General features: G+C 43.1%; 1 protein-coding gene and 1 long non-coding RNA gene across 6 annotated transcripts in view; one reads left to right on the forward strand and one right to left on the reverse strand.

The window, feature by feature from the left end:
• TMED2 (transmembrane p24 trafficking protein 2) overlaps positions 1 to 7,510 on the reverse strand; it is a 9,449-nt gene extending 1,939 nt beyond the window's left edge. Inside the window, exons 1-4 of one of the 2 annotated variants that reach the window (XM_072802338.1) lie at positions 7,207 to 7,510; positions 5,519 to 5,711; positions 5,100 to 5,120; positions 2,426 to 2,533 (exon numbers count right to left, since the gene is read on the reverse strand). In XM_072802338.1, the coding sequence (XP_072658439.1) occupies positions 2,426 to 2,533; positions 5,100 to 5,120; positions 5,519 to 5,711; positions 7,207 to 7,386 (502 nt within the window). In that variant the 5' untranslated portion in view covers positions 7,387 to 7,510. The remainder of the gene's footprint in view (positions 1 to 2,425; positions 2,534 to 5,099; positions 5,121 to 5,518; positions 5,712 to 7,206) is intronic. The other variant, XM_072802339.1, reaches the window with a different exon arrangement.
• LOC140619237 (uncharacterized) overlaps positions 1 to 22,792 on the forward strand; it is a 26,324-nt gene extending 3,532 nt beyond the window's left edge. The window contains exons 1-4 of one of the 4 annotated variants that reach the window (XR_012019160.1): positions 13,372 to 13,787; positions 16,029 to 16,328; positions 16,489 to 16,726; positions 18,824 to 22,792. This is a non-coding gene — a long non-coding RNA (uncharacterized lncRNA). Of the gene's footprint in view, positions 1 to 9,728; positions 9,867 to 13,371; positions 13,788 to 16,028; positions 16,727 to 18,823 lie in introns of those variants that run through there. The other 3 variants (XR_012019159.1, XR_012019157.1, XR_012019158.1) reach the window with 3 other exon arrangements.
• Positions 22,793 to 23,656: the final 864 nt, after the last annotated feature.

Below are 23,656 nucleotides of genomic sequence, written 5' to 3' on the forward strand. Positions count from 1 at the left end.
CTGGTCAAAATGTGTCAATCTAAGTGCCTTTTACCTTAAACATTTATTCAACAAATATTGAGCACCTACTAGGTGTCTGGCAGCTGTTCTAGATGGAGGAGGTTCCTCAGTCTCAGGGACCAATCAATACTGGCAATCACTACCAAACTGGAACTAGTCTCATGATCTATCCCACTCTTAAGCTAACGATGTGATCCTTAAAGCAACAGCCATGACCACCCCTGTAATTTATTCTGCTCAATCTATGCCACATTCTTTCAACTTCTGATCAAATTCTACAGCCTTAACTTTTTAAAATTACTAGGTAGTTTATGATTTTTCTACATATGGCCAATATTAAAAACAGTTATACTTAGCAATATAGTAATGATATTAATCAGCAAAATAAATAAATAAGTCCCATATTTTAATTATATCTATAGCATTTGTAGAACATTAACGAGGTTATAATATCTACTGGATTAATAAGCACTCAGAAAGAAGTAAAAAGCAATTAACATGTTCCCAAAAAGATAACTTAGTTACTAGAAGGTGTGGCTTTTTTCCCCCAGAGTAAGAAGAAATGCACACCTGGGGGAGTGGTGCCGCCGCCTCCTCCTCACCCCCGTAAGAGACATACACCCAAGAATATTATTAATTAGAGCCCTAAAAATCACCAAAGCTGAAATTTTTAATACTAATTCCAAAGCATCAAGGTTGCTTCTCCTGAAAACTTAGTAATCAATATCCAGCAAAACTGTGAAGAACTAGCATTTTAAGATTTGTGTCTGAAAGGGGAATGGCTGAGTAAACGCTTCAAAATATTTAAAAAATCATGTAAAAAGTATTTCTTTTTCCCTTCACTTTACCTAGAAAATGCGTATATAAGACCCTGTCCTCACACTATTCACACATTAGCCAGATCAAAAGTAACACAATATTATCACAACACTGTAGTAAAGGGGAAAAAATGTCTTATTATGTTCATCTCTAAGGAATAAGTGCTGTAGGAAGATGTACAAAAAAAACATTTTGGGAACTATTTGATTTGCAAAAATAAACGGAATGCCTAAAATTCTATTTGTGAAAGAAATACAGGAGTATCCTTGTTCAAATTAAGTGTGAGAAAGAGTAAGGCTGGATGGATGCCCCAAAGACGGGCAGACAGATCTTCCTCTGCTGTGGTCCCAAAAACCTCCTATAAATGTAAAGCCATCTGGTCTGAACCGGTTAAAATGTAAAACAATGAAAGCTCCTGGCTCTCAGACTCTGCTCAGTGCCCTTCTCATCTCCCTGGATGGCCCCCTTTGGAGAGCCCGGTAATCAACAAATGGGTCTCCACCCTGAGGAAGAGAAAGTGGTGATCCCAGAGGGTAAACAGATTACCAGTGGAGGTAAAGAGAAGGAATCATGGTAGAAGAGGCGGAGCACATATATACAAGCCGTGGTCCACCTCACTCCACCCCAAAAAGTGAGAACAGGGGCTCCCACTTCTCAATTCTGTTGTGTTTACTCATTACTCTCCCAGAGAAAGGCAAAGTGTGTGCTCTAGGTCCTGAAGGCTCATTCCATCCATGGCAAGAGATGTAAGAGGGTAGGGAGAACAGGAAGCACATCTGGAAGAGGTTCAGCCTGTGCCTATCTCTCCGGAGTCACTCTTCTACTCCCTACCCCAAACTCAGAACAGAGACTCCTGACTTAAACCGCTTTGCATTCAAGACGAGCTTGTTCCCATGACATCTATCCCCAAGAACTATCTGGAGAATGAAAAACACTGAACCACAGCTATGGACTTGGGTCTAAAATGGTCTGTGTGTCATAATGGTACCTCTTAATTTTACATGCAAAAGCGTAATACTTAAGGCTACATCATGGGCTAAACAGGCTTTTGCAACCTAACATGGGATTCCCATGTTAGGGAATCAATGTTTCCACAAATACATTCCCTGTTCCCAGTTTACAGATTCAGGAACCCAAGCCGAGCTTCACCTGGTAACTGCCTATATTAACGAGCCTAAACCTTCCATTTGAGGGGAAAAAAGCTAAATCTTAACATATAATATTAATACATTGGCACAGAAATGTCAAGTATGTTATTAAATTTTTAATAACATTTTTCCTTAACATTTTTCCTGCTTTGGGAAAACTATTAGTTTATTCCTTAGTGGACCACTGTTTTTTTAAAAAACTCTTAAAAGCTCATGCTTAATCTTAACAGCATTTTTCAGTTTAGAATGAATGTTTCAATAATAAACTAGTCTAGTACAAAGCTCTATAAACACATACTTAAAAAATGTCTTTGCATAAATGCTTTTTTAAGTCAATACTTTAGTATGATAATGTTATAATACCCAAATGAGGAAAATACAAGGAAGCTGTAGGGTAATACACCTTTAGGATTTCACGGCCACCAGACCACTGGTGCAAAATTATAGCACGAACTTACTCGCTCTGTGTATTCTCTCCCGAACTTCCATGTACTCCTGTTCGTGCTTTACAGCTGTCATCGCCACTGCTAGCTCATTAATCATTTCTTCTAGCTTGTTCTGGTGAGCTACAGAAAAATGTAAAAACAGATTAGCACATATTTGGCAATCTCCTTTTGAAAAATACTCATAAAGCAATATTCCTCAAAATATTCCTCAGAGAAGACATATAAAAGGAGATTTTAAGAAATGGCTCGGACATCATATGGGACTACTGATGACAATTTAATTCTCAAAGCATTTTTTTTAAACGTCCATTCCCAGAACAGAAAGGTCATTCAGGGTGGGACACATACTATATAGTGTTTACTAACTCAAGGAAAATAACTAACCCTAAGAAATTTCCTCTAAGGAACTGACTGCTAACTGGAGAAGAAGAAAAAAAAGGGGGGGGGGGGGGAGGAAACACAATATATAAAACAAAATTCCTAACAACAATCCTATAACAATATTTAAATGAAAATCAAAACTTACACTTTAGAATCATTTAACTCCTAATGTTAATTTAAGAGCGACATCAAAACAGACTTTTTAATCTCAATGAAGCTGAGCAGAGAAAAACCCAAAACATTCTTTAAAAAATCCACACCAAAACTCAAACATTTTTCTATTGAAACCAAAGCAGTAATTTCACTACAGTGGGGAATGGCAGGCATCATAAGTGAAAAGACAAGCTCTCCGTTGCACAAGATTTGAAATCAGATATTCTAAATTTTAGCCAAGAACGAATACAAGGTGAACTAACAGTTCTGAAGAGGAAGCATATGCTTCTAGACAGTGCTATGTTATGACAATGAACATAGTTAGGAAAAGAGTACCAGAAGGAAAGCTTCCCATTAGAGGGCCCCCTACCCATGTTAATGTGGAATCTCAAACCATCCCTCACTAGCTTCATTTGGGAAGCCCGAAGCACAGCGTGAAACCTTAGGAGTGAACTTTCTCAGGAATGCCATTGTTGACATTTTGGAACACATATTCTTCATTGTGAGGGGCCACTCAGTACATTTTAGGATCTTCCATCCAGCCATGAGAATCTAAAATGTCTCCAGATAGGGACATCTGGATGGATCAGTGAGTAGAGCATGTGATTCAAGATCTCAGGGTCTGAGTTCAAACACCACAATGGGTATGGAGCCTACTTTAAAAAAGTCTCCAGGTATTATCAGATGTCCTCCTCGGGGGCAAACACTGTCCTCACCTGAGGATCACTGCTTCAGAGTAAGGTTTGATTTCACAGCTTCCATTCACTGACATTAGCAAACAAGAATCTTAAATACTACAGGATTATTTAAGAATAGTTCAACAGTCACGTTCATCAGCCAACATTTTCTAACTATTTAGAAAGGACTAATTTCCAGAAAATGAATAAACACCAACTCCTTCAAAACTCCAAATTCTCTTTGAATTAGCCAAATCCTACGCTGTAAATGGCCCTGAAAAGCAAGTACAGGAATTACTAAGTACCAAGATTCTCTAAATTCTACAGATTTCAAAACCTAACAAATATTTATGATGTAATACTCTACTAACTGCTTAATATTTAGGACAAATATTACCATGTTAGTACTAGGAAACGTGATGAACTGCTGGTTTCCACAAATCATACACTGATGTACACACACTGTGCGCCACTTCCTCAATCACAAATGTGCTGGTACTTGGTAAGTAATGTGTCCAGGAGGCTCAATTCAAGTTTAATGCTAGTCCGTGGAGAAATAAAAATTAATCGAACTACAACATATGGATGAAAGAGCTTCTGTCACGGTATCTAGATACAGCTGCTAGAACTGCATTTCACATCCAATCAAGTTTCAAGTTACGAAATTTCAATGATAAAAACAAGCCAGCAAAATACCTCCTACAAAGTGAACAGCACCATTTGCCATTAGCTATGTTCAAGTAGGACTTTTACTCCTCCAGTTACAATTCAATCTTTCCAACCCTCAGCATTCATTTAAAAGAAACAAAGTATGATGCTACTACTAAGATGTCAATCACTGTATTTCCAGTGCCATTAATAAATTAATTTTTTTAAAGATTTGTTTATTCATGAGAGGCACAGAGAGAGAGGCAGAGACACAACCAGAGGAAGAATTAGGCTTCCTGCAGGGAGCCTGATGACTCCCTGGAGCCTGGGACTCCAGGATCATGCCCTGAGCCGAAGGCAGACACTCAACAACTGAGCCACACAGGCATCCCTCCAGTTCCATTAGTTTAAAGTGACCTAACCGGGCAGCCATGGTGACCCAGCAGTTTAGCGCCACCTTAGGCCCAGGGTGTGATCCTGAAGACCTAGGATTGAGTCCTACATCGGGCTCCCTGCATGGAGCCTGCTTCTCTCTCTCCCTGTGTCTCTGCCCCCACCCCCCACCCCCCGCCTCTGTCATGATTAAATAAAATCTAAAAAATAATAATAATAAAATAAAATAAAGTGACCTAACCTATGCCTCCCGTCAACCAAATAAAAACCACAAAACACAATCACTCTAAAACTCTAATTAGTTGTAGGGGTCTTTTTTAATTAAAAGAAAAAACACTCATGCTAACAAACTGAGGTTAGAAAGAAAGCAGAAATTAGCAGCAAACAAAATTATGCAAGACAAGATGCTGTCAAGAAGCCATCCATCCACCTACCATCCCAGGTATCTCCACCACCTAAAGAAAAGTGTAAGATATAAACACACACAAAAATAAAAGAACAAAGTTTAACCAAACTAGTCATGTATAAAAGAGCAAATGATGATGAATATAACCAGGATTAGCAAATCAACATAATAACCTAAAACACACATAACCTACAAAAGCAGAGTGACTACGAAAAGTTGTCAGAAGAGGCAATTGTAAAGAACTAAAACATAATCTTCCAGAAACTTATTTTTGTTAATTAAGGGTCCCAGAGAAATAAAAAATTTGTATCACAAAAGTTTTTGGTTTTAAAGACAGTGAATGAACCTAGAGTAAGAAATCCAAATAAACACTCCATTCAGATGAATAACAATGTACACAATATTAATTCTTAAAATGTAACAAAATCTTCTGAATGTTCATCTCACCTTCTGTTTCCATGTCTTGTCCTTTGGGGGCCTCCCCAATATCAATGGTGAACATCACTATCTTTGGAGTCATGGTAGACATCCTGTTGCTAAAACAAAATTTATATGTTCCATCCATGTGAGCAGCAAATGTGTATTTTCCACTGGACTCTCGGTCTCCTTTATAAATTCCTTTATTATCAGGCCCTGTAATCTGGAGGCAGGAAAGAAATGCACATCACAAAAGATTTAAAATCATACTTTTCCTAAGTGCTACTAGCAGTAGGATATTCACTAAGAAAATGTAATTTTCACTTAGTGACAGTAACCTCTTTGGGCTGCAGTTCTCTCACTTGTGAAACAAGGCTGGACTAGATATCCTCGCTAAAACATCTTTCAATTCTGACATGTTTTATTTGTCCAACGTAAATACGAACCGCTAGAAACAGAAATAGTACCTTACACATGGTCTCCAACTGACTTTCTATCACCAACACACACAAACTTAAATATTAATATCAAAATATGAAAAAAATATCTTAAAAACTAAGAAATTTGAGCAAGCTACACTTTCAGGTTTTCCTAATTGATTGCTGCAAACCAGTGAAAGAATCTACTTTATCTGAGATGCCAGTAGACTTGACAAAAAAAGGCTAGCCTGAAAACCAACAGACCTGTGTTCTCATCCATGGGCTAACAATCAGCTATTAGGCCTTGGTCAACTTAGTTCCTCTTAGAAAGCCTGTCAAACCTGCAAAACTTGGGAGACTGAAATAGTTCATCTCTAAAGCCTTAACTAATTTTACCAGTCATTCCTTCCATTATCCCCTTATCTTTGGACTCACTTGTACTGTATAATTTGTGCCCAACTCTGTTATACTGTATAATTTGTGCCAACAGCAGTTCACTGTCCAACGATCATGTTAAAAGTGAATTAAAGTATTAGTTACATTTGGTTTCCTAAAAAAAAATAAAAAATAAAAGCGAATCATTCTCTTAATTTAAAATAAAACTAGAGGAGCAAATTTAGGGACTGTGGGTTCCTGAAATAATTTGTCTTCTCCACAAATCCACCTGCAGTCATTACCCCTAAATCGAATGGCCCGACTCCACCTTCCCCCTCGTCAGAGATGGCTCACGGAGCTATCTAGAGGTTCGCACAAAAATAGGTTAAACGCTCAGGCTCTTTCTATGAAAACATTTTAAAAAACACAACGCAAATATCCGCCCAGCCTTCTTCGGTAGCTTTCGTTTTACTTTTTCCCTGAAGTTTCCACGTCATGCCCCAACATTAATCTGAAACAACACGGAGTGCAGCTGAAGACGCAACGGGGACCTGCCCTCGGCTAACCTCAGCATCTAAGTGCCCTGTGGGCTCGGAGCTGACACGCGGCGCCTGGCCGACAAAGCTCGGCGACGGCTTCCACGGGGTGCCCGCGGTTCAAGCCGAGAACCCAAAGCGACTAAGCAACGGCGCCGCACCGGAGGGGATCCGGGGCACGGAAGCCGGGCGGCCGCGGGAGAAAAAGCCCGTCAGGGGGTCGCCCGGGCGGGGGCCAGGCGGCGGCCAGGCGGCGGCCTGGGCCCCTCCCGGCACTCGGACAGCGGCCTCCACGGCCCGCGCCCCGGCAGGCCCCGCGGGGACCCAGCACCGCCAACCCCCGACCGGCCCTGCGAGCACGCCTCAGGCCGGGGCAGCGTGCCCGCACCTCCACGTCGATGTCCAGGAAGCCGCCCTCGGCCACCTCGAAGATGAGGCCCATCTTAGTGCCCGAGGTGACCCGCTCGAAAAAGCACTCCTCGGCATGCGCGTCGATGCTGACGAAGTAGCCGGAGGCCGTGGCCAGAAGAGCGGCCAGGAGCACCAGCAGCTCGGCGAGCGTCACCATGGTGGGGCAGGGGCCGAAGCCAGGACCGGGAACGCGGCCTCCAGAGCCGCCGCCGCTGCCGCCGCCGCCACCGCTGCCTCCTCAGCCGCCGCCGCCTCAGCTCCGCCCCTTCCGGCTGCGCCACCCGAGGGGGCTGATGCGGGCGCCGGGGATTGGCGGGCGCCGGCAGCTGCCACGTAACGGACGCACGGCGGCCGCCGAGGGACATGGCGGCTCCGCCCAACCGGAGCCCGACGGTGGCTCCGAAGGACCAAACATCGTTGCTCCCACCTCTCTCCTCTTTCCCGCGCAACGTAACATTTCACGTGGACGGTACTAAAAAGCGACAGTGTCTGGAAGCCTCCTCCCCGTAGTGCATCTCCCTAAGATTGTCCAAAGACATGGCGAAAGATCTGGACGCAGCAATAGGAGTGAGAAGTAGAAGGGGAGAGGTGCCTGGGTGGCTCAGCCAGTTAGGTGGGACTCTTGATTTGGCCTCAGGTGGGGACCGCAGGATGCTGAGATCCGGTCTGTGGGGCTCCACGCACAGTCTCAGCCTCTGCCCTACCCCCCACCTGTTCTCTCTCTCTCAAATAAATGAATAAGTCTTTAAAAAGAAAAAGAAGAAGTAGGGGCATCTTGGTGGCTCCGTGGTTGAGCGTCTGCCTTCCGCCCAGGTCGTGACCCCGGGATCCCGGGATCGAGTCCCACATTGGGCTCCAAGCAGGAAGCCTGCTTCTCCCTCCGCCTGTGTCTCTGTCTCTCTCTGTGTGTCTCTCATGAATAAACAAATATTTTTAAAAAAAAATCTGAAGTAAAAGGAGACAGGGCTCACGCCAAGAGCTTTGAGATTTTCTGTTGGCCTCCACCTGTCACCAGGAACTCCCTAACCAGCATCAAACAGGCCTCCAGTTACCCAGTTTTCCATCAGTTTGATCCAGTTGAGATGCCTGTTAACCTTCCAGATCATTACCATCTAGCTGTTTTGTTGATTTGTGTTTTTTTAAGATGTTATTTTTTTAGGTAAACTCTACACCTGACGTGAAGCTGGGATTCATAACCCTGAGATCAAGAGTTGGGTGCTCCATGGACTGAGCCAGCCAGGAGCCCCTCAATCTAGTTTAAAAAACACACCTACCAGCTTGCTGACACATCCATCCCACTACGCATTTAAGGAGCTGAATCAGAGGAGTCTGTGAATCAGAGAAGCCTCCTGTCCCTTCTGGGAAAAACCTCCCCACCAATCTGCACGCCAGCTCCTTCCACCCTAACCCCAGAACCCCTGACCATGAGTTCTAATGGGAAAAGAAAATGCCTTCAGAGCATGAACCCGACTTCTCCATTCTCTGGCCATGGGATGAATTGCCTGCCTGCCATCCAGTACTGGTTACCTGGCTAAGGTATTGAGCAGGAAAGCACTCATCACTTGGGAAACACCCTCATCCCACAGAAACCTATGGGGAAGGTTGGAGGTGGGTGTAGACCAGGAAGGGGCACAAGGGAACCTCCTGGGATATTGGAAAAGTTTTATATCTTCACCTAGTGCTTACTTATTATTTTTTTAAATCAAGAAGAATATATACATAAGACTAAGGAAACTAATTTTGCTGTATTTATATTAATACTTCCAACTACAAAAATATTTTTTTACCTTGTTCAAATCCTCCAAAGCTAGAATTCTCTCAGTTCCCCTAAAGTGCTGCTGCCACATCAGGCCCACTTACCTCCTGCCTCCAGCTAGGACGATTTTTTGCACTTTGTTTCCAGACATGCTTCTACTCAGACCTCAAAACTCAACTCAAATGTCACCTCTTTTCTTCTCTAGAACGTCCCTAAATATACCTCTGCCAAACACTATCTCCCCATCCTCTGTGCTTTCCAGGCAGATTTGTGCAACAGTTACAGTTATTTACCAGTCTGCAACACTCGTGAGCCACCAGCCTTGACATATATATGTCATTCTCTTGGAGCCCACCACAGGGCCACAAAAGACCTCATTCATCACATATTAGTTGAGTTCATTGTCCTGGCCTGGGGATGAGGAGACCTGAGTGGTTACTCGGGCTTTACACATAGCTGTGTGTCCTTAATTATGTTCCATCAACTTGGAGCTTCAGTCTCCTCACCTGTAAAGAGGGGGTGACACCTCATGCTTTGCTTGTTATCATGAGGATGAAATGACACCATGTCTGTGAAGGTGCTGTGCAAATGTGAAAGATTATTTCCTTTTTTCTTCTTCTTTTTTTCTTTTTTAAATTTTGTTTTGGTGTTTTGTTTTGTTTTGTTCTCTGAGGAATTATTTCTTGAAAGACCTACAGGCAATAGGGGGCAGTCTTGGCCCAAAATCCAGTTTCCCGCTTCAGGTGTCAAGAAACCGGTGCTGCTACAACGATGGAAGCCTCCTTGCTATGACAGTGTGTTACTGAACTCAATTGTTCCAGTAATAGTCCCCTGATTCTCCATTCTCCAGACTTTGGCAAAGGCCCTGCTTCTCCTGACAGGTCAGTTCTGTAGTGTTATTCTAAGATCCATGAGCCTGTTTCTCCAGCCTCACTAACCTACTCTATGCTTCCATTTCCCTGTGTTAAATTTCTTTCTGATTATAATACCTACAATAGCTTCCTATAAACTGAATTAATCTGATGGAAACAGCCTTTTTGACTTCCCAAGCCACTGAACCTCATAGAAAAGTGCAAAGAGCAATTCTGTTTTTAACCAAAAATCAAATGTTAACTTCCATTTTCATATTGATTAAGTATTCTTTTTTTTTTTATTTTATTTATTTATGATAGTCACACACAGAGAGAGAGAGAGAGGCAGAGACACAGGCAGAGGGAGAAGCAGGCTCCATGCACCGGGAGCCTGACGTGGGATTCGATCCCGGGTCTCCAGGATCGCGCCCTGGGCCAAAGGCAGGCACCAAACCGCTGCACCACCCAGGGATCCCTTGATTAAGTATTCTAAATCCATGTATCAGGGACTTAAAATGTGAACATTTATCATCTTGGTGAACCATAATGAATTGTAGATTGTGGGTATTTTTTTTTTAATTGTGGGTATTTTATTATATAAATCAGGGGACCCAAATTCAAATGCCTTTAGAGAGGATCCCTGGGTGGCTCAGCAGTTTAGCGCCTGCCATCGGCCCAGGGCGTGATCCTGGAGTCCGGGGATCAAGTCCCACATCAGGCTCCCTGCATGGAGCCTGCTTCTCCCTCTGCCCGTGTCTCTGTCTCTCTCTCTCTTTCTCTCTCTCTCTCTGTGTCTCTCATGAATAAATAAATAAAATCTTTTTAAAAATAACTTTAGGGATCAGGCAGTTTTATGTGAATGAGAGATGGCATCAGCTGGAGGAAATAGGGAGTGGGAAGGACTGTGGCAAATTGGAGCATAGATACGTATCTAGATAGAGTTAACTCCAATGTTTGAAAACACAGTGGTGGCCAAACAAAAAAATGCATCCAGAAGTCATCTGGAATTTTTTTTCTATTATAAAAGTAATTAACGGGATCCCTGGGTGGCTCAGCGGTTGAGCATCTGCCTTTGGCTCAGGGCATGATCCCGGAGTCCCGGGATCAGGTTCCATATCAGGCTCTCTGCATGGAGCCTGCTTCTCCTTTCTCTTCCTATGCCTCTGCCTCTCTGTGTGTGTCTCTCATGAATAAATAAATAAAACCTTTTTTTAAAAAGTAATTAACTATGCTATCTAAAAATTGGAAAAGAGACTAAAGTAACTCTAATCACAGGACGTTAAAATAATTATTGTCAAATGCTTGGCATAGTTCATTTTTCATCCAGGTTTTTCTTTATAGCACCAGTCCCATAAATGACTCATCAAGCATCTTTCAACATTATTTCAATATCTGAAGACAGGCTCTCTAGACTTTCCAGGTCACCCAAAGTAAATGTACACTTTCCTCAGCACAGACTGGCATATGCTTATGTGCCATGCTGTCCTTGAATACATTCAACACAGCAAGATGGCACATAGTGGGTACTTAATAATTGTAGGATGATGAATGAATCTCTCCACTGGGGTCTAGCCCAGAACCTACCAGGTGGTTACTGGTAGTCAGTGAGATGTAATTAAAAAAACAAAATCAGGTCTTTCCTTCCCTCTTTCCTCCCTCCCTCCCTTCCTCCCTCCCTTCCTTCTTTCCTTCTTTCCAGATTTACTGATATTTAATTCACATACCATGAAACCACCCTTTCCCCCAGAACAGTTCTTAGTTACTCCTCTCACGAAAAATCTGCACAATCACCACAGATAGTCACTGCAGTCTTTACTCCTCCTGCTGTCCGATCTCCAGCTCACTGCCAGCACCAACACTGGCTTTTGCAGTCCCCTTAACTCTCTTTCTGTTCTCATGTTCCTTTCACTGTTTTCTTGTGGTCTTTTTCTCCTCATACAGACCATGTCTTACAAGTCTATGTTGGGGTCCATTTTTCTTTGCATAATCCAAGCAGTCATAAATCATGCCAAAGCCAGTTGTCTTGCCACTGATAAGAGAGAAGCAGAAAAATGTTCACCTTCAGCCCAGAAGGCTGACCTGTAAGCCTGCATGGTTTCGATAAGGATCAAATAAGTACTGGTTTCTACATTCTTACAGGGTCTCATGATTGCCTGGACCTCTTAGGGACAGTTCATATCAAACTGAATGATAAGCACCAGAGAACTCTTGCAAAAGTAGTTTTTTAGTAGAAATTCAAAGAAGACATCTATGACCTAATCCTCTCCACATCTTCCCACCCCATGCACTAAGCATATAACCACCAGCTCCAAACAGCAAAAGGGCAGCTTTTTCTGTCCCCAGGTCCCGTCATCCTGATGCTTAAATAAAGTTACTAAACTGCACCATAAAACGTCTCAAGAATTCTTTCTTGACCACCTCTCTCGATCCAGCAACACCACCACCAAAATTGGTTCTGAATCCAAATACGAAGATGACATCCATATGGTCTTATACATTTTGGCTAGTTTTCGCCAGAATTTCTGTCTTAGGTACTGTTGTCTTTCCAGGGTGAAGAACACCAATGACCACTTATTTCCGCTGAAGTAATAGGTTGGTCATGATTCTTGGTCTGGGTAGTTACTGTGACATTCATGATGGAGACCAAGCTACATGCAGCCAGGGAGGAAAAGAGCAAAATCACCCTTTTCAAATGTACTGCTCAGTGATTGTTAGCATTATTCACAGAGTTGTTCAACCATTACCTCTATCTAATCCCAAAACATTTCAACATCTCTGAAAGAAACCTTGTATCCTTTAGCAGTCACTCTTCATCCCCCATAGTCCCCAGCCCCTAGCCACCACTAATCTACTTTCTGTCTCTATGGATTTGGAATGAAATCATACAATATGTGGCCTTTTGTGTCCAGCTTCTTTCACTTAGCATCATATTCTCAAGTTTCTTCCATGTGGAACTTCATTCCTTTTTATGGCTGACTCATATTGCTTTGTGTGGATTGGCCACATTTTGTTTGTCATTTGATGGACATTTGAGTTGTTTCCACTTTCTGGCTACAGGGAACAATGCTGCTATGACTGTTCACTCACGTTTGTGTGGGGACACATGTTTTCAATTCTCTGGGGTATATACCTAGAGCAGACAAAATAAATTCTTTCTGCTTGGAATCAGAAGCTTGTTGGGGCAGGGACTCTGAAATCAGATTAGAAATCAAAAAGGGGTGTGCTTTGGTTACATCTGTCAAAGGCTGGCAAGTTTTAAACAATAACAAAGAGCTGTTTCCACAGAAAGGCTAGATCAGCTTTCTGCTGGTCTGGGCATGAATACACCCTTTCCCTTCTAGTGCCACAGAAATCTGTTTTAAAATTAGGGAAGAGTAAAGGAAACAAAGGGATTTTCTTTCTTTTTTCACTTTCAGTTTTAAAATGTCACTTTATTTAGAATAATTTTAATATATTAAAACAATCAAGGGTGCCTAGGTGGCTCAATCAGTTAAGCATGCAACTCTTGATCTTGATCTTGGCTGAGATCCTGATCTCAGGGTTGTGAGTTGGAGCCCTGACTTATTATTGCCCAGCACGGCATATACATTTTATATATGCATATATATATATGCTAAAATAATCAGAAATGAAGACAAATTTTACTATAATACCACCTAATCAGATCAGCCATCTGGGGACTTGGTGTTAGGCCTCTGTCCATTTGATCTCAGACCCTGGCAGCCCTCTCTGCTCGCCCTCGAATCACAAGGAACTACATCTCCCAGGCTCCCTTGCACTCCGCTTCCTGATATGTTGGGCCAGCTACAGAAGCTGACAGAAGGGCAGAGGAAGGAGGAAGCCAGTACATCTCTCTGCTTTGGGAAGCAACTCCACTGGTGACTACATCTTCAAGGCTCCAGCTCCTCTGAAGTTCCAGTTTCACTGGGTAGTCTTAGCTCCTGGACTCTGGTAACTCCACGCTTGCTTTCATCCCTTCCAGTCCTAACTGGAACAGTCTCTTTCTGCTACTGCTAATCAGTGGGTTGTCTCACCATCTCTTGCCTGGCTCCTCATTTCTATCATCATCTGTTGTGATGTGTTCAAAATATATCTACCAACTCAGGGCGCCTGGGTGGTTCAGTCAGCTAAGTGTCAGGCTCTTGGTTTCCGCTGAGGTCATGATCTTGGGGTCATGGAATCGAGTCCCATATTGGGCTCAGTCCTCAGTGCAGAGTCTGCTTGAGGTTCTCTCTCACCCCTTCCCTCTCTGTCTCTCCCTCTGCTCATGCTCACTCTCTTTCTGTCTATCTCAAATAAATAAATAAAATATTTTAAAATAAAATCTCAGGGATGCCTGGGTGGCTCAGTGGTTGAGCATCTGTCTTTGGCTCAGGGAGTGATCCCAGGATCTGGGATTGAGTCCCACATTGGGATCCCTGCATGGAGCCTGCTTCTCCCTCTGCCTATGTCTCTGCCTCTCTATATATACCTCTCATGAATAAATAAATAAATAAATCTTTTTAAAAATTTAAGATAAAAAATAAAATAATATCAAATTTAATACATTGTATATATACAATTTATTATTTATAAGTTAATAATTGTATACACACACACACACACACACACAATTTTTGACCTGTTCCCTTCAAAAGGTGGAGCCTAATTCCCCTCTCCTGGTTTGGGAGGGAGAACTGACTTAATGACTCACTTCTGTCTAAGATAATGTGGCAGATGTGACAGATGTGTGGCTTCTGAAGCTAGGTCATGAAAGGTATTGTAGCTTCTACCTTGTCTTGACTCACTTCCTCTGGGGAAGACAGCTATCGTGTCATAAGGACACTCTAGCTGCTCTGGGAGAGATCTACATGGAGGAAAACTAGTGCCTCCCACCAACAGCTATCAAGTGCGCCATCTTGGAAGTGACTTCTCCAGCCCCAGTTAAGCCTTCAGATGACAGCAGCCCTTGCCAATATCTTGACTACAACTTTACAACAGATCCTGTATCAGAACTGGTTGGCCGGGATCCCTGGGTGGCGCAGCGGTTTGGCGCCTGCCTTTGGCCCGGGGCACGATCCTGGAGACCCAGGATCGAATCCCACGTCGGGCTCCCGGTGCATGGAGCCTGCTTCTCCCTCTGCCTGTGTCTCTGCCTCTCTCTCTCTCTCTGACTATCATAAATAAATAAAAAATTGAAAAAAAAAAAAAAAAGAACTGGTTGGCCAAGTTGCTCCCAAATTCCAGATCTACAGAAACTATGAAAGATAATGATGACTATTGTTTTAAGCCACTAAGTTTTGGGGTAACTTATTACACAGCAATAGATAACTAATGCATGTGTTTAACCAATTTCCAACATTAAAACCTTTTTGTTGGAGGAGCACCTGGATGGCTTAATAGGTAGAGCATGCAACTCTTGACCTTGGGGTTGTAAGTTCAAGCCCTACAATGGATATAGAGATTACTTAAAGATAAAATCTTTTTTTTTTAAGATTCTTTTTATTTATTCAAGAGAGACACACAGAGAGAAGGCAGAGACATGAGCAGAGAGAGAACCAGGCTCTCTGCAAGGAGCCTGATGCAGGACTTGATCCCAGGACCCTGGGATCATGACCTGAGCCAAAGGCGAACACTCAACCATTGAGCCACCCAGGTGCCTCCAATCAACAATTTTCATGTCCATAAATACAGTGATTAGTTTAGGGGTAGGTATGTGTCCCAAGCTGAGCCAGTGATATGCAATGAAAATTAATTGAATTGGGATGCCTGAGTGGCTCAGCAGTTGGGCATCTGCCTTTGGCTCATGTCGTGATCTCGGGATCCCAGATCAAGTCCCACATCAGGCTCCTGCAGGGAGCCTGTTTCTCCCTCTGCCTGTGTCTCTGCCTCTCTCTCTCTCTGTGTGTGTGTGTGTGTGTCTCATGAATAATTAAATAAATAAATAAACCTTTTTTTTTTTTAACCTTTTTTTTTTTAAAGAAAATTCAGGGATCCCTGGGTGGCGCAGTGGTTTAGCGCCTGCCTTTGGCCCAGGGTGCAATCCTGGAGACCTGGGATCGAATCCCACTTTGGGCTCCCGGTGCATGGAGCCTGCTTCTCCCTCTGCCTATGTCTCTGCCTCTCTCTCTCTCTGTGTGTGACTATCATAAGTAAATAAAAATTAAAAAAAAAAAAAAGAAAATTCATTGAATTATCTATTATTATTGGCAGATGTAACCCTACATGTCCTGGAGACCACCTTTGACACCATGTGTGGATAGCCTGCATGAAAGTGATGTCAACATTATGCAAACCCAAAGCTGAGGGGCAGAGAACAAAAGAAGTCAGATGACATGGCTATCACTAAGGCCCTGTATCCAGCTGTGCCTGATCCACATTCTGGATTTCTCGTTTGTATAACTTTTTGTGTAAGCCAGTTTGAGTTGTGAAAGACTTTGACAAACTCCAGAAATCCTAAACAAGAGGCATTACAACTACAGACTTCCTCATGTCTGTTTCGAGATGCTCATGGTAGGCAGGCTCAATGCTACAAATGCTTTAAAATAATTTAAGTCAATTAATTGGCAGCATGATTTAGACATTTTGAACAGTACCTAAGGAAATATTGTGTTTTCAAAAACTAGATTATGGTCTAGAAATATAATTTTTTTCTCTCTCTCTCTTTTTTAAGATTTTAAAGTAATCTCTATACCCAACATGAGGTTTGAACTTACAACCTTGAGATCAAGAGTCACATGGCCTATGGACTGAGCTAGCCAGGTCTCCAGAAATAGAATTCTTATCCCTGTCACTCATTAAGAGGCTCATACTCAATTCCTTTTCCAGGAGTGTCTTTGATTCCTCACCCGTAAAATGGAGTACTTACTGTCTCCTCAGGATGGCTGCTTACTGTCTGCTTCACAGACTGAGTGAGTTGCTCTTATTCTGGGTTTCAATAAAATTCTTGTGTAGTTCTATCATGGTCCTTAATTGTGTTATTTGTTACTATTTGGATATAATTTATTTGCCATACAATTTACCCTTTTGAACTATACAATTCAATGGTTTTTGTTATATTCACAGAGTTGTGCAACCATCACCACAATTGATTTTTTTTTTCATTCTTAAAGATTAATAGTCTATGCAGCTGAAAAGTAGCAAAAAATCAGGCACAGATTGACAGTTGCTCAATTTCCATCACGGGGATGCAGTTTGCTCTCCCATGTCTAAGCCCTGCTTTCCTTCTGTTGCCTTCTTACTCAGGCTGGCTCTCCCCAGACAACCTCAGTATGGCCCAGGGTTCCTGGGGAGAAGGGCAGGAGTGGTCCCCCTGAAGAAGACCAGAAAAATGGGATGGATTCTGGAGGGAGAACCCACACTCTAGTCACTGGACTGTGAGCTCCCTGAGGGCAGGGACTTCTGCCCGAATTTCTCTTTGCATTCCCAGAGTGCCTCCTGGCCCAGCAAGTTCTTAATGTCGGTGAGCCTCCTGCCTGGAGAAAGCTCTTTTCCACCCCTCCCTCTTCTGGGGCCTGGTTCATCTCTCAGAAACAAGGAGTTCTGTGAAGAGACATAGGTTCCTACAAAGTGATCCTAGCTTTCAGAGGGAGGTACTGTATTTACAGGAGACAACAAGAAGGTGGAAACTACTCAAAAATCCCTGGATTGGGACACCTGGGTGTCTGTGGTTGAGTGCCTGCCTTCAGCTCAAGTTGTGATCCTGGGGTCCTAGGATCGAGTCCCACATTGGGCTCCCTGCAGGGAGTCTGCATCTCCCTCTGCCTGTGTCTCTCATGAATAAATAAGTAAAATCTTTAAAACAACAACAAAAAAAGTCCCTGGATTGATGAAGTGATATACAACAAGTGGTCCATCCATACAGTGGACTATGATTCAGCCACAAAAATGGAAAGAAGCCCTGACCCATGCTACAACGGACCTTGGAGACATGAGGCTCAGTGAAAGAAGCTGGTCATAAAAGACCAGATATTACATGATTCCGTTTACGTGATATATCCAGAATACTTAAGTCCATGGAGACCAAGAGCAGATTAATTATTACTTCGGGCCATGTGTCAGAGTAGGGAGGAAATGGGGAGTCATAGCTAATGGGGTTTCTGTTTGGAGCAATGAAAATGTTCCAGAACTAGACAGTAGTGATGGTTGTATGTATCTGTGAATATACCAAAAATCTTTGAATTGTATCCTTTAAATGTGCGGATTTTCATGACATGTGAACTGTCTCAATCAAGCTGTTTGAAACAAACACACACATGGAGAAGTTTTCATCCTCCAAGGTACAGTCCAGAAGCAGCCCGGCCAGCAGGGTAAGATGGCAGAGCAAGATGGCAGAAAGGACAGCCAGAAGCCATGAATTCCAGATAGGATCATGCTCCAAAGCTAGTTTTTCCCTGGACCATATTTCTGCCAGGAGTATCAAATCGCTTTCATGACTTCGAGAGAGAGGAGACATCCAGGAGCTGGCCTGGCCCTGACTGCTGGCCTCTGTGTTCTTGTGTTGAAATAACAGTTTCACAGAACACCAACATCAGACAAGGCCACCTTGTGACATGATGAAATGAGACAAAATATGAGCATGGTACAGGCCATGAAATACCCAACATCTCCCTCTCTTGGCTAATATCAGTAACAGCCAATTTACGAAATACAGTCTCAGCCTGGCTCTAGTCTGTCCTCCATCTAGATGAGATTTCAGAGCTCCAGTCCTAGAATGATCCCTGCTTCCTGACAGCACACACTCTAGAGCAAAATTAATTCCTAGGTCCTTAAATTCTCCCCAGAATCAGCCAACCAAAGTCCAAATCCTACAAACCATTCTTTCTAACACCCCGACATTCTCTTACTGCGATGCCCCACGATTCCCCATGGTATGCATTCTCCCACACTTCAATGAGTATTAAATCCAACTGGCTTAGCTACTAGTGTGTTCCTTGTGGTCTTTGGCTGGAAGACACTGACAGCTTGTAAACATCTGCTTTTTATGGTTTGTTTTTTGTTTTTTACAGCAAAGATAGCTCAAAGAGAACACAGAGGTCAATCACATGCTCTATGGCTATAGACAGACCTGGCCTGAATCTCAGCTCAGCCACTTAACCGTGTGACCTGTGGCAAGTTAATTCATCTCTCTGGGCCTCAGTTTCGTCTCCTACATGCTTCTTTATGTCATGCTTCTGCTCAAAAACCCTACAGTGGCTCCCAGAATCATTCAGAATCAAGACCATAGAAACTATCTTTCTCTGGGGGTCCCTACCCTCCACTCTGTCTATTGTGGCCCCTGCCCTTGCAGAGCCAATCAAGCCCATAGACCCCCTGCTGGTCCTCCACCTCACCAGGCACGCTCCTGATTCAGAGGCTCTGCACTTCCTGTTCCCCCTGCCTAGAACCACCTCCCTCAAGTTTTATTTTCCTTTTTTTTTTTTTTTAAGATGTTTTGTATTTATTTGACAGAGAGAGGGCATGAGGGCAAGCAGGGGGAAGTGGCAGGTGGGGGAGGAGAAGCAGACTCCCCACTGAGCAGGGAGCCTGATCTGGGACTCAATCCCAGGACCCTGGGATCATGATCTGAGCTAAAGGCAGATGGTTCACCGACTGAGCCATCCAGGGCCCTCCCCAAGTTTTCTCTTGGCTTCCTCCCTCACTCTAGCCAGGTCTCTGCTCCAATGTCACCTCCTGAAGAAAAAGCCCCCAAATTCCATCACCCTCTAAGCCAGTGGTTCTTTTGTGTGTGTGTATTTTTTTTAAATTTAGGTTTGATTTCCCAGCATATAGTATAACACCCAGTGCTCATCCTGCCAAGTGCCCCCCTCAGTGTCCATCACCCAGTCACCCCATCCCCCCACCCACCTCCCGTTCCACTATCCCCTGTTTGTTTCCCAGAGTTAGGAGTCTCTCATGTCCTGTCATCCTCTCTGATATTTCTCACGCATTTTCTCTCCTTTCCCCTTTAATCCCTTTCACTATTTCTTATATTCTCCAAATGAATGAGACCATATAATGATTGTCCTTCTCCAACTGACTTACTTCACTCAGCATAATACCCTCCAGTTCCATCCACATCGAAGCAAATGGTGGGTATTCATCCTTTCTGATGGCTGAGTAATATTCCATGTGTATATAGACCACATCCTCTTCATCCAGTCATCTGTCAAAGGACACCGAGGCTTCTTCCACAGTTTGGCTATTGTGGACATTGCTGCTATAAACATTGGGGTGCAGGTGTCCCAACATTTCACTGCATCTGTATCTTTGGGGTAAATCGCCAGCAGTGCAATTACTGGGTCATAGGGTAGGTCTATTTTTAACTCTTTGAGGAACCTCCACACAGTTTTCCAGAGTGGCTGTACCAGTTCACATTCCTACCAACAGTGCAGAGGGTTCCCCTTTCTCCACATCCTCTCCAACATTTGTTGTTTCCTGTCTTCTTAATGTTCACCATTCTCACTGGTGTGAGGTGGTATCTCATTGTGGTTTTGATTTGCATTTCCCTGATGGCCAGTGATGCAGAGCATTCTCTCATGTTTAAGCCAACTGTTCTTAACTGGGGTGAGCAGCAGAATCACCCAGGGACATTGGTAAGAGTACAAAGTCCCAGCCTGTTCTACTTCATCCCTGCTGGTAGGAATGTAAAATAGCACAACGATCTGGGAGAATAGTTAAGCGTTTCTTGAAAAGTTAAACATACATTTAACATGTAACCCAGACATTATTTCACTTCTATTGCACTATTGCACCAAAGAAAGGAACGCATGTGTCCAGAAAGACTTCCATGTGAAGATTCATAATATTTGAATGAAGCAAAAACTGGAGATGACCCAAATGTCCAACAGTAGGTAAATAGACCAACAAATGTAGTATGACTGTAGAGTGGAATATTAGCAATAAAAAGAATGAGCTAGTTTTATTTTTGTTTTAAAGATTTTATTTTTTTATTCATGAGAGACACACACAGAAAGAGAGAGAGAGAGGCAGAGGCACAGGCAGAGGGAGAAGCAGGCTCCCTGCAGGGAGCCTGACGTGGGACTCGATTCCAGGTCTCCGGGATCATGTCCTGGGCCGAAGGCAGGCGCTCAACCACTGAGCCACCCAACTGTCCCAAGAATGAGCTAGTTATACACACCACCGTTTGAATGAATCTTAAAACTCTTATGCTGAGGAAAGAAGCTGGACCCAAAAAAAGGTGCATTCAGCTTACCTCCTGTAATGTATGATTTTGAGTAAAGAATGTGGACATTTCTGTTGAGTATAAACCTAGAAGTGGAACTGCTAGGTCACAGAGTAGGCATATGTTCAGGTTTAGTAGAGTCTGCCTCTTTTCCAGCATCATTTCCACAAATACTACTAACAGCATTGTCTGAGGGGTTGACCTTGGCAAATCTGAAAACTGGAACAGGTCTAGTGTCCTTGAAATGTGGAGGATAAAGGGGCTCCTGGGAAGTTCAGTCAGTGAAGCATCTGACTTCAGCTCAGGTCATGATCTCAGGGTCCTAGGGTGGAGCCCCATGTTGGGATCCCTACTCAGAGTCTCTTTGCCCCATTGCCCCTGCCCTCCCCCTTCCCCCTACCCTCTCTTTGCCCTCCCCCTCACCCTGCTCATGCTCTCTCTCTCTCTCTCAAATGAATAAATAGAATCTTTTTTTTAAAATGTGGAGAATAAAGAAGGGCTAGACAACCCCTGCCCCAGCCCCCCAAGAACAATGGAAATCATGCAAAAAATTTAAGTAAGAAAATGGCATGGGCAAAATTGCATTTTAGAAAGATTCATGACTGCAGGGTGGAACTGCAGGCATACACCACCAGCCCTGGGGTTTTGCTGTCTGCATGGTAGTTGTGGCCTCCAGCCTTCCTCCTCATGCCTGACTTAAGAGGCAAGAATGGGGGCACCCCCAGTGGCGCAGCGGTTTAGCGCCGCCTGGATCAAGTCCCACGTCAGGCTCCCTGCATGGAACCTGCTTCTCCCTCTGCCTGTGCCTCTGCCCTCTCTCTCTCTGTGTCTCTATGAATAAATAAATAAAATCTTAAAAAAAAAGAAAAAGAGGCAACAATGGACAGTGCTGAGCAGATCAGGATGTAACATGTTTTGGCCACTCACTTCTTGTAAAGTTGAAAAAAAAAAATTGTGTCCATTTGCACAGCAACATTGTTTAAAAGAAACCAGAAAATCCTGCCAACGTCTATCAAAGGAGATATGACCAGGTTAAGTTATAGTACATCCATAAACCAAAAAATGATACAATCATTTTTTAAATGAAGCAAATATCTACAAAAAAGACTGAAGAATGGCTAAAACCAAAGAAATAGCTGTTGGTGAGAATATGGAGAAAAAGGAACCCTCATGCACTGTTGGTGGGAATGCAAACTGGTGCAGCCACTGTGGAAGACAGTATGGAATGTCCTCAAAAAATTAAAAATACCACTGCCCTATGATCTAGTAATCAATTGCACTACTGGGTATTTATCCAAAGAATACAAGAACACGAATTCAAAAAGATATGTGCACCCCTATATTTATTGCAGCATTATTTACAATAGCCAAGATACAGAAGCAACCCAAGTGTCCATCAATTGATGAATGAATCAAGAAGATGTAGTATACATGTGCAACAGAATATTGTCAGTCATAAAGAAGAATGAAATCTTACCATTTGCAACAATATGGATAGATCTACAGGGTGTAACGCAAAGTGAAATAAGTCGGAGAAAGACAAATACCATATGATTTCATTAATATGTGGAATTTAAGTAACAAAACAAGTGAACAAAGGGGAAAAAAGACAAACCAAAAACCAGACTCAACTATGGAGACCAAACTAATGATTCCAGGGTGGGGAGGAGGATAGGTGATGGGGATTAAGAATGCATTTATCATGATGAGCACTGAGTAATGTATAAAAGTGTTGAATCACTCTATTGTACACCTGAAACTAACATATGTTAACTATGCTGCAATTAAAATTAAAACAAAACAAAAACGAGAACTTATGCTACTAAAATGTGTATGTCAGGAGTTAAAGCCTATTAGGATTCAGATTTATTTGTTAAGAAGAAGAAAAGAAGAAGAAGAAGAAGAAGAAGAAGAAGAAGGAGGAGGAGGAGGAGGAGGAGGAGGAGGAGGAGGAGGAGGAGGAGGAGGAGGAGAAGAAAAAGGAGAAGAAAGGGCACCTGGGTGGTTCAATCGGTAGAGTGTCCAACTCTTGATCTCAGGGTTGTGAGTTCAAGCCCTGTGTTGGGTGTGGAGTCTACTTAAAAAGAAAAGATTAAAGTTGGTCTATATATGCTGAGCTGGAAAAATGATTATAGGGTATTATCAAACAAATTGCATCCTAATGTGTATGTCATGCTTCCATTTAAAAAGTAAATGCATGTTTAGAAAAATATAATGTGCAAATTCTCAGGGGGAAAAAGTCAAGAAGAGCATGGAGCAAAGTATCAACAGTAGTTACTTAGGAGTAGAAATGGAATGGAGGGAGTTCCACTAAATACATAATTTTGTCACTGGTGGAATCATGGGTATGACAGACCCAGATCTGTTATACTTGCCTTGCTTTCCAGCATGAACAGCATCAGCCACTTGTCACACTGTTCCTGTGGCTTCAAAGCTGTGCACAGTGCCATAATCCCCTTAGCTCCTAACATTTCTGATGGCCTCAGATGCCCACAAGGGCAAAGGTTGTCATTGCCTCAGCATCCAGGGCCCACCTAACCAGAGGGGGTCCACCTGCAAATGGGAGGAGGTTAATGCCCCATGGGGAGGAGTCAGGAGAGATACACAGAAGTAGGAAGATAAATTGCTCAGTGACCCACACGTAATCTTTCCCCATGCACCCAGTACTACACTCCGT

The sequence above is a fragment of the Canis lupus genome, chromosome 27 (genome assembly GCF_048164855.1).
Source record: "Canis lupus baileyi chromosome 27, mCanLup2.hap1, whole genome shotgun sequence".
Classification (NCBI taxonomy): domain Eukaryota; kingdom Metazoa; phylum Chordata; class Mammalia; order Carnivora; family Canidae; genus Canis; species Canis lupus.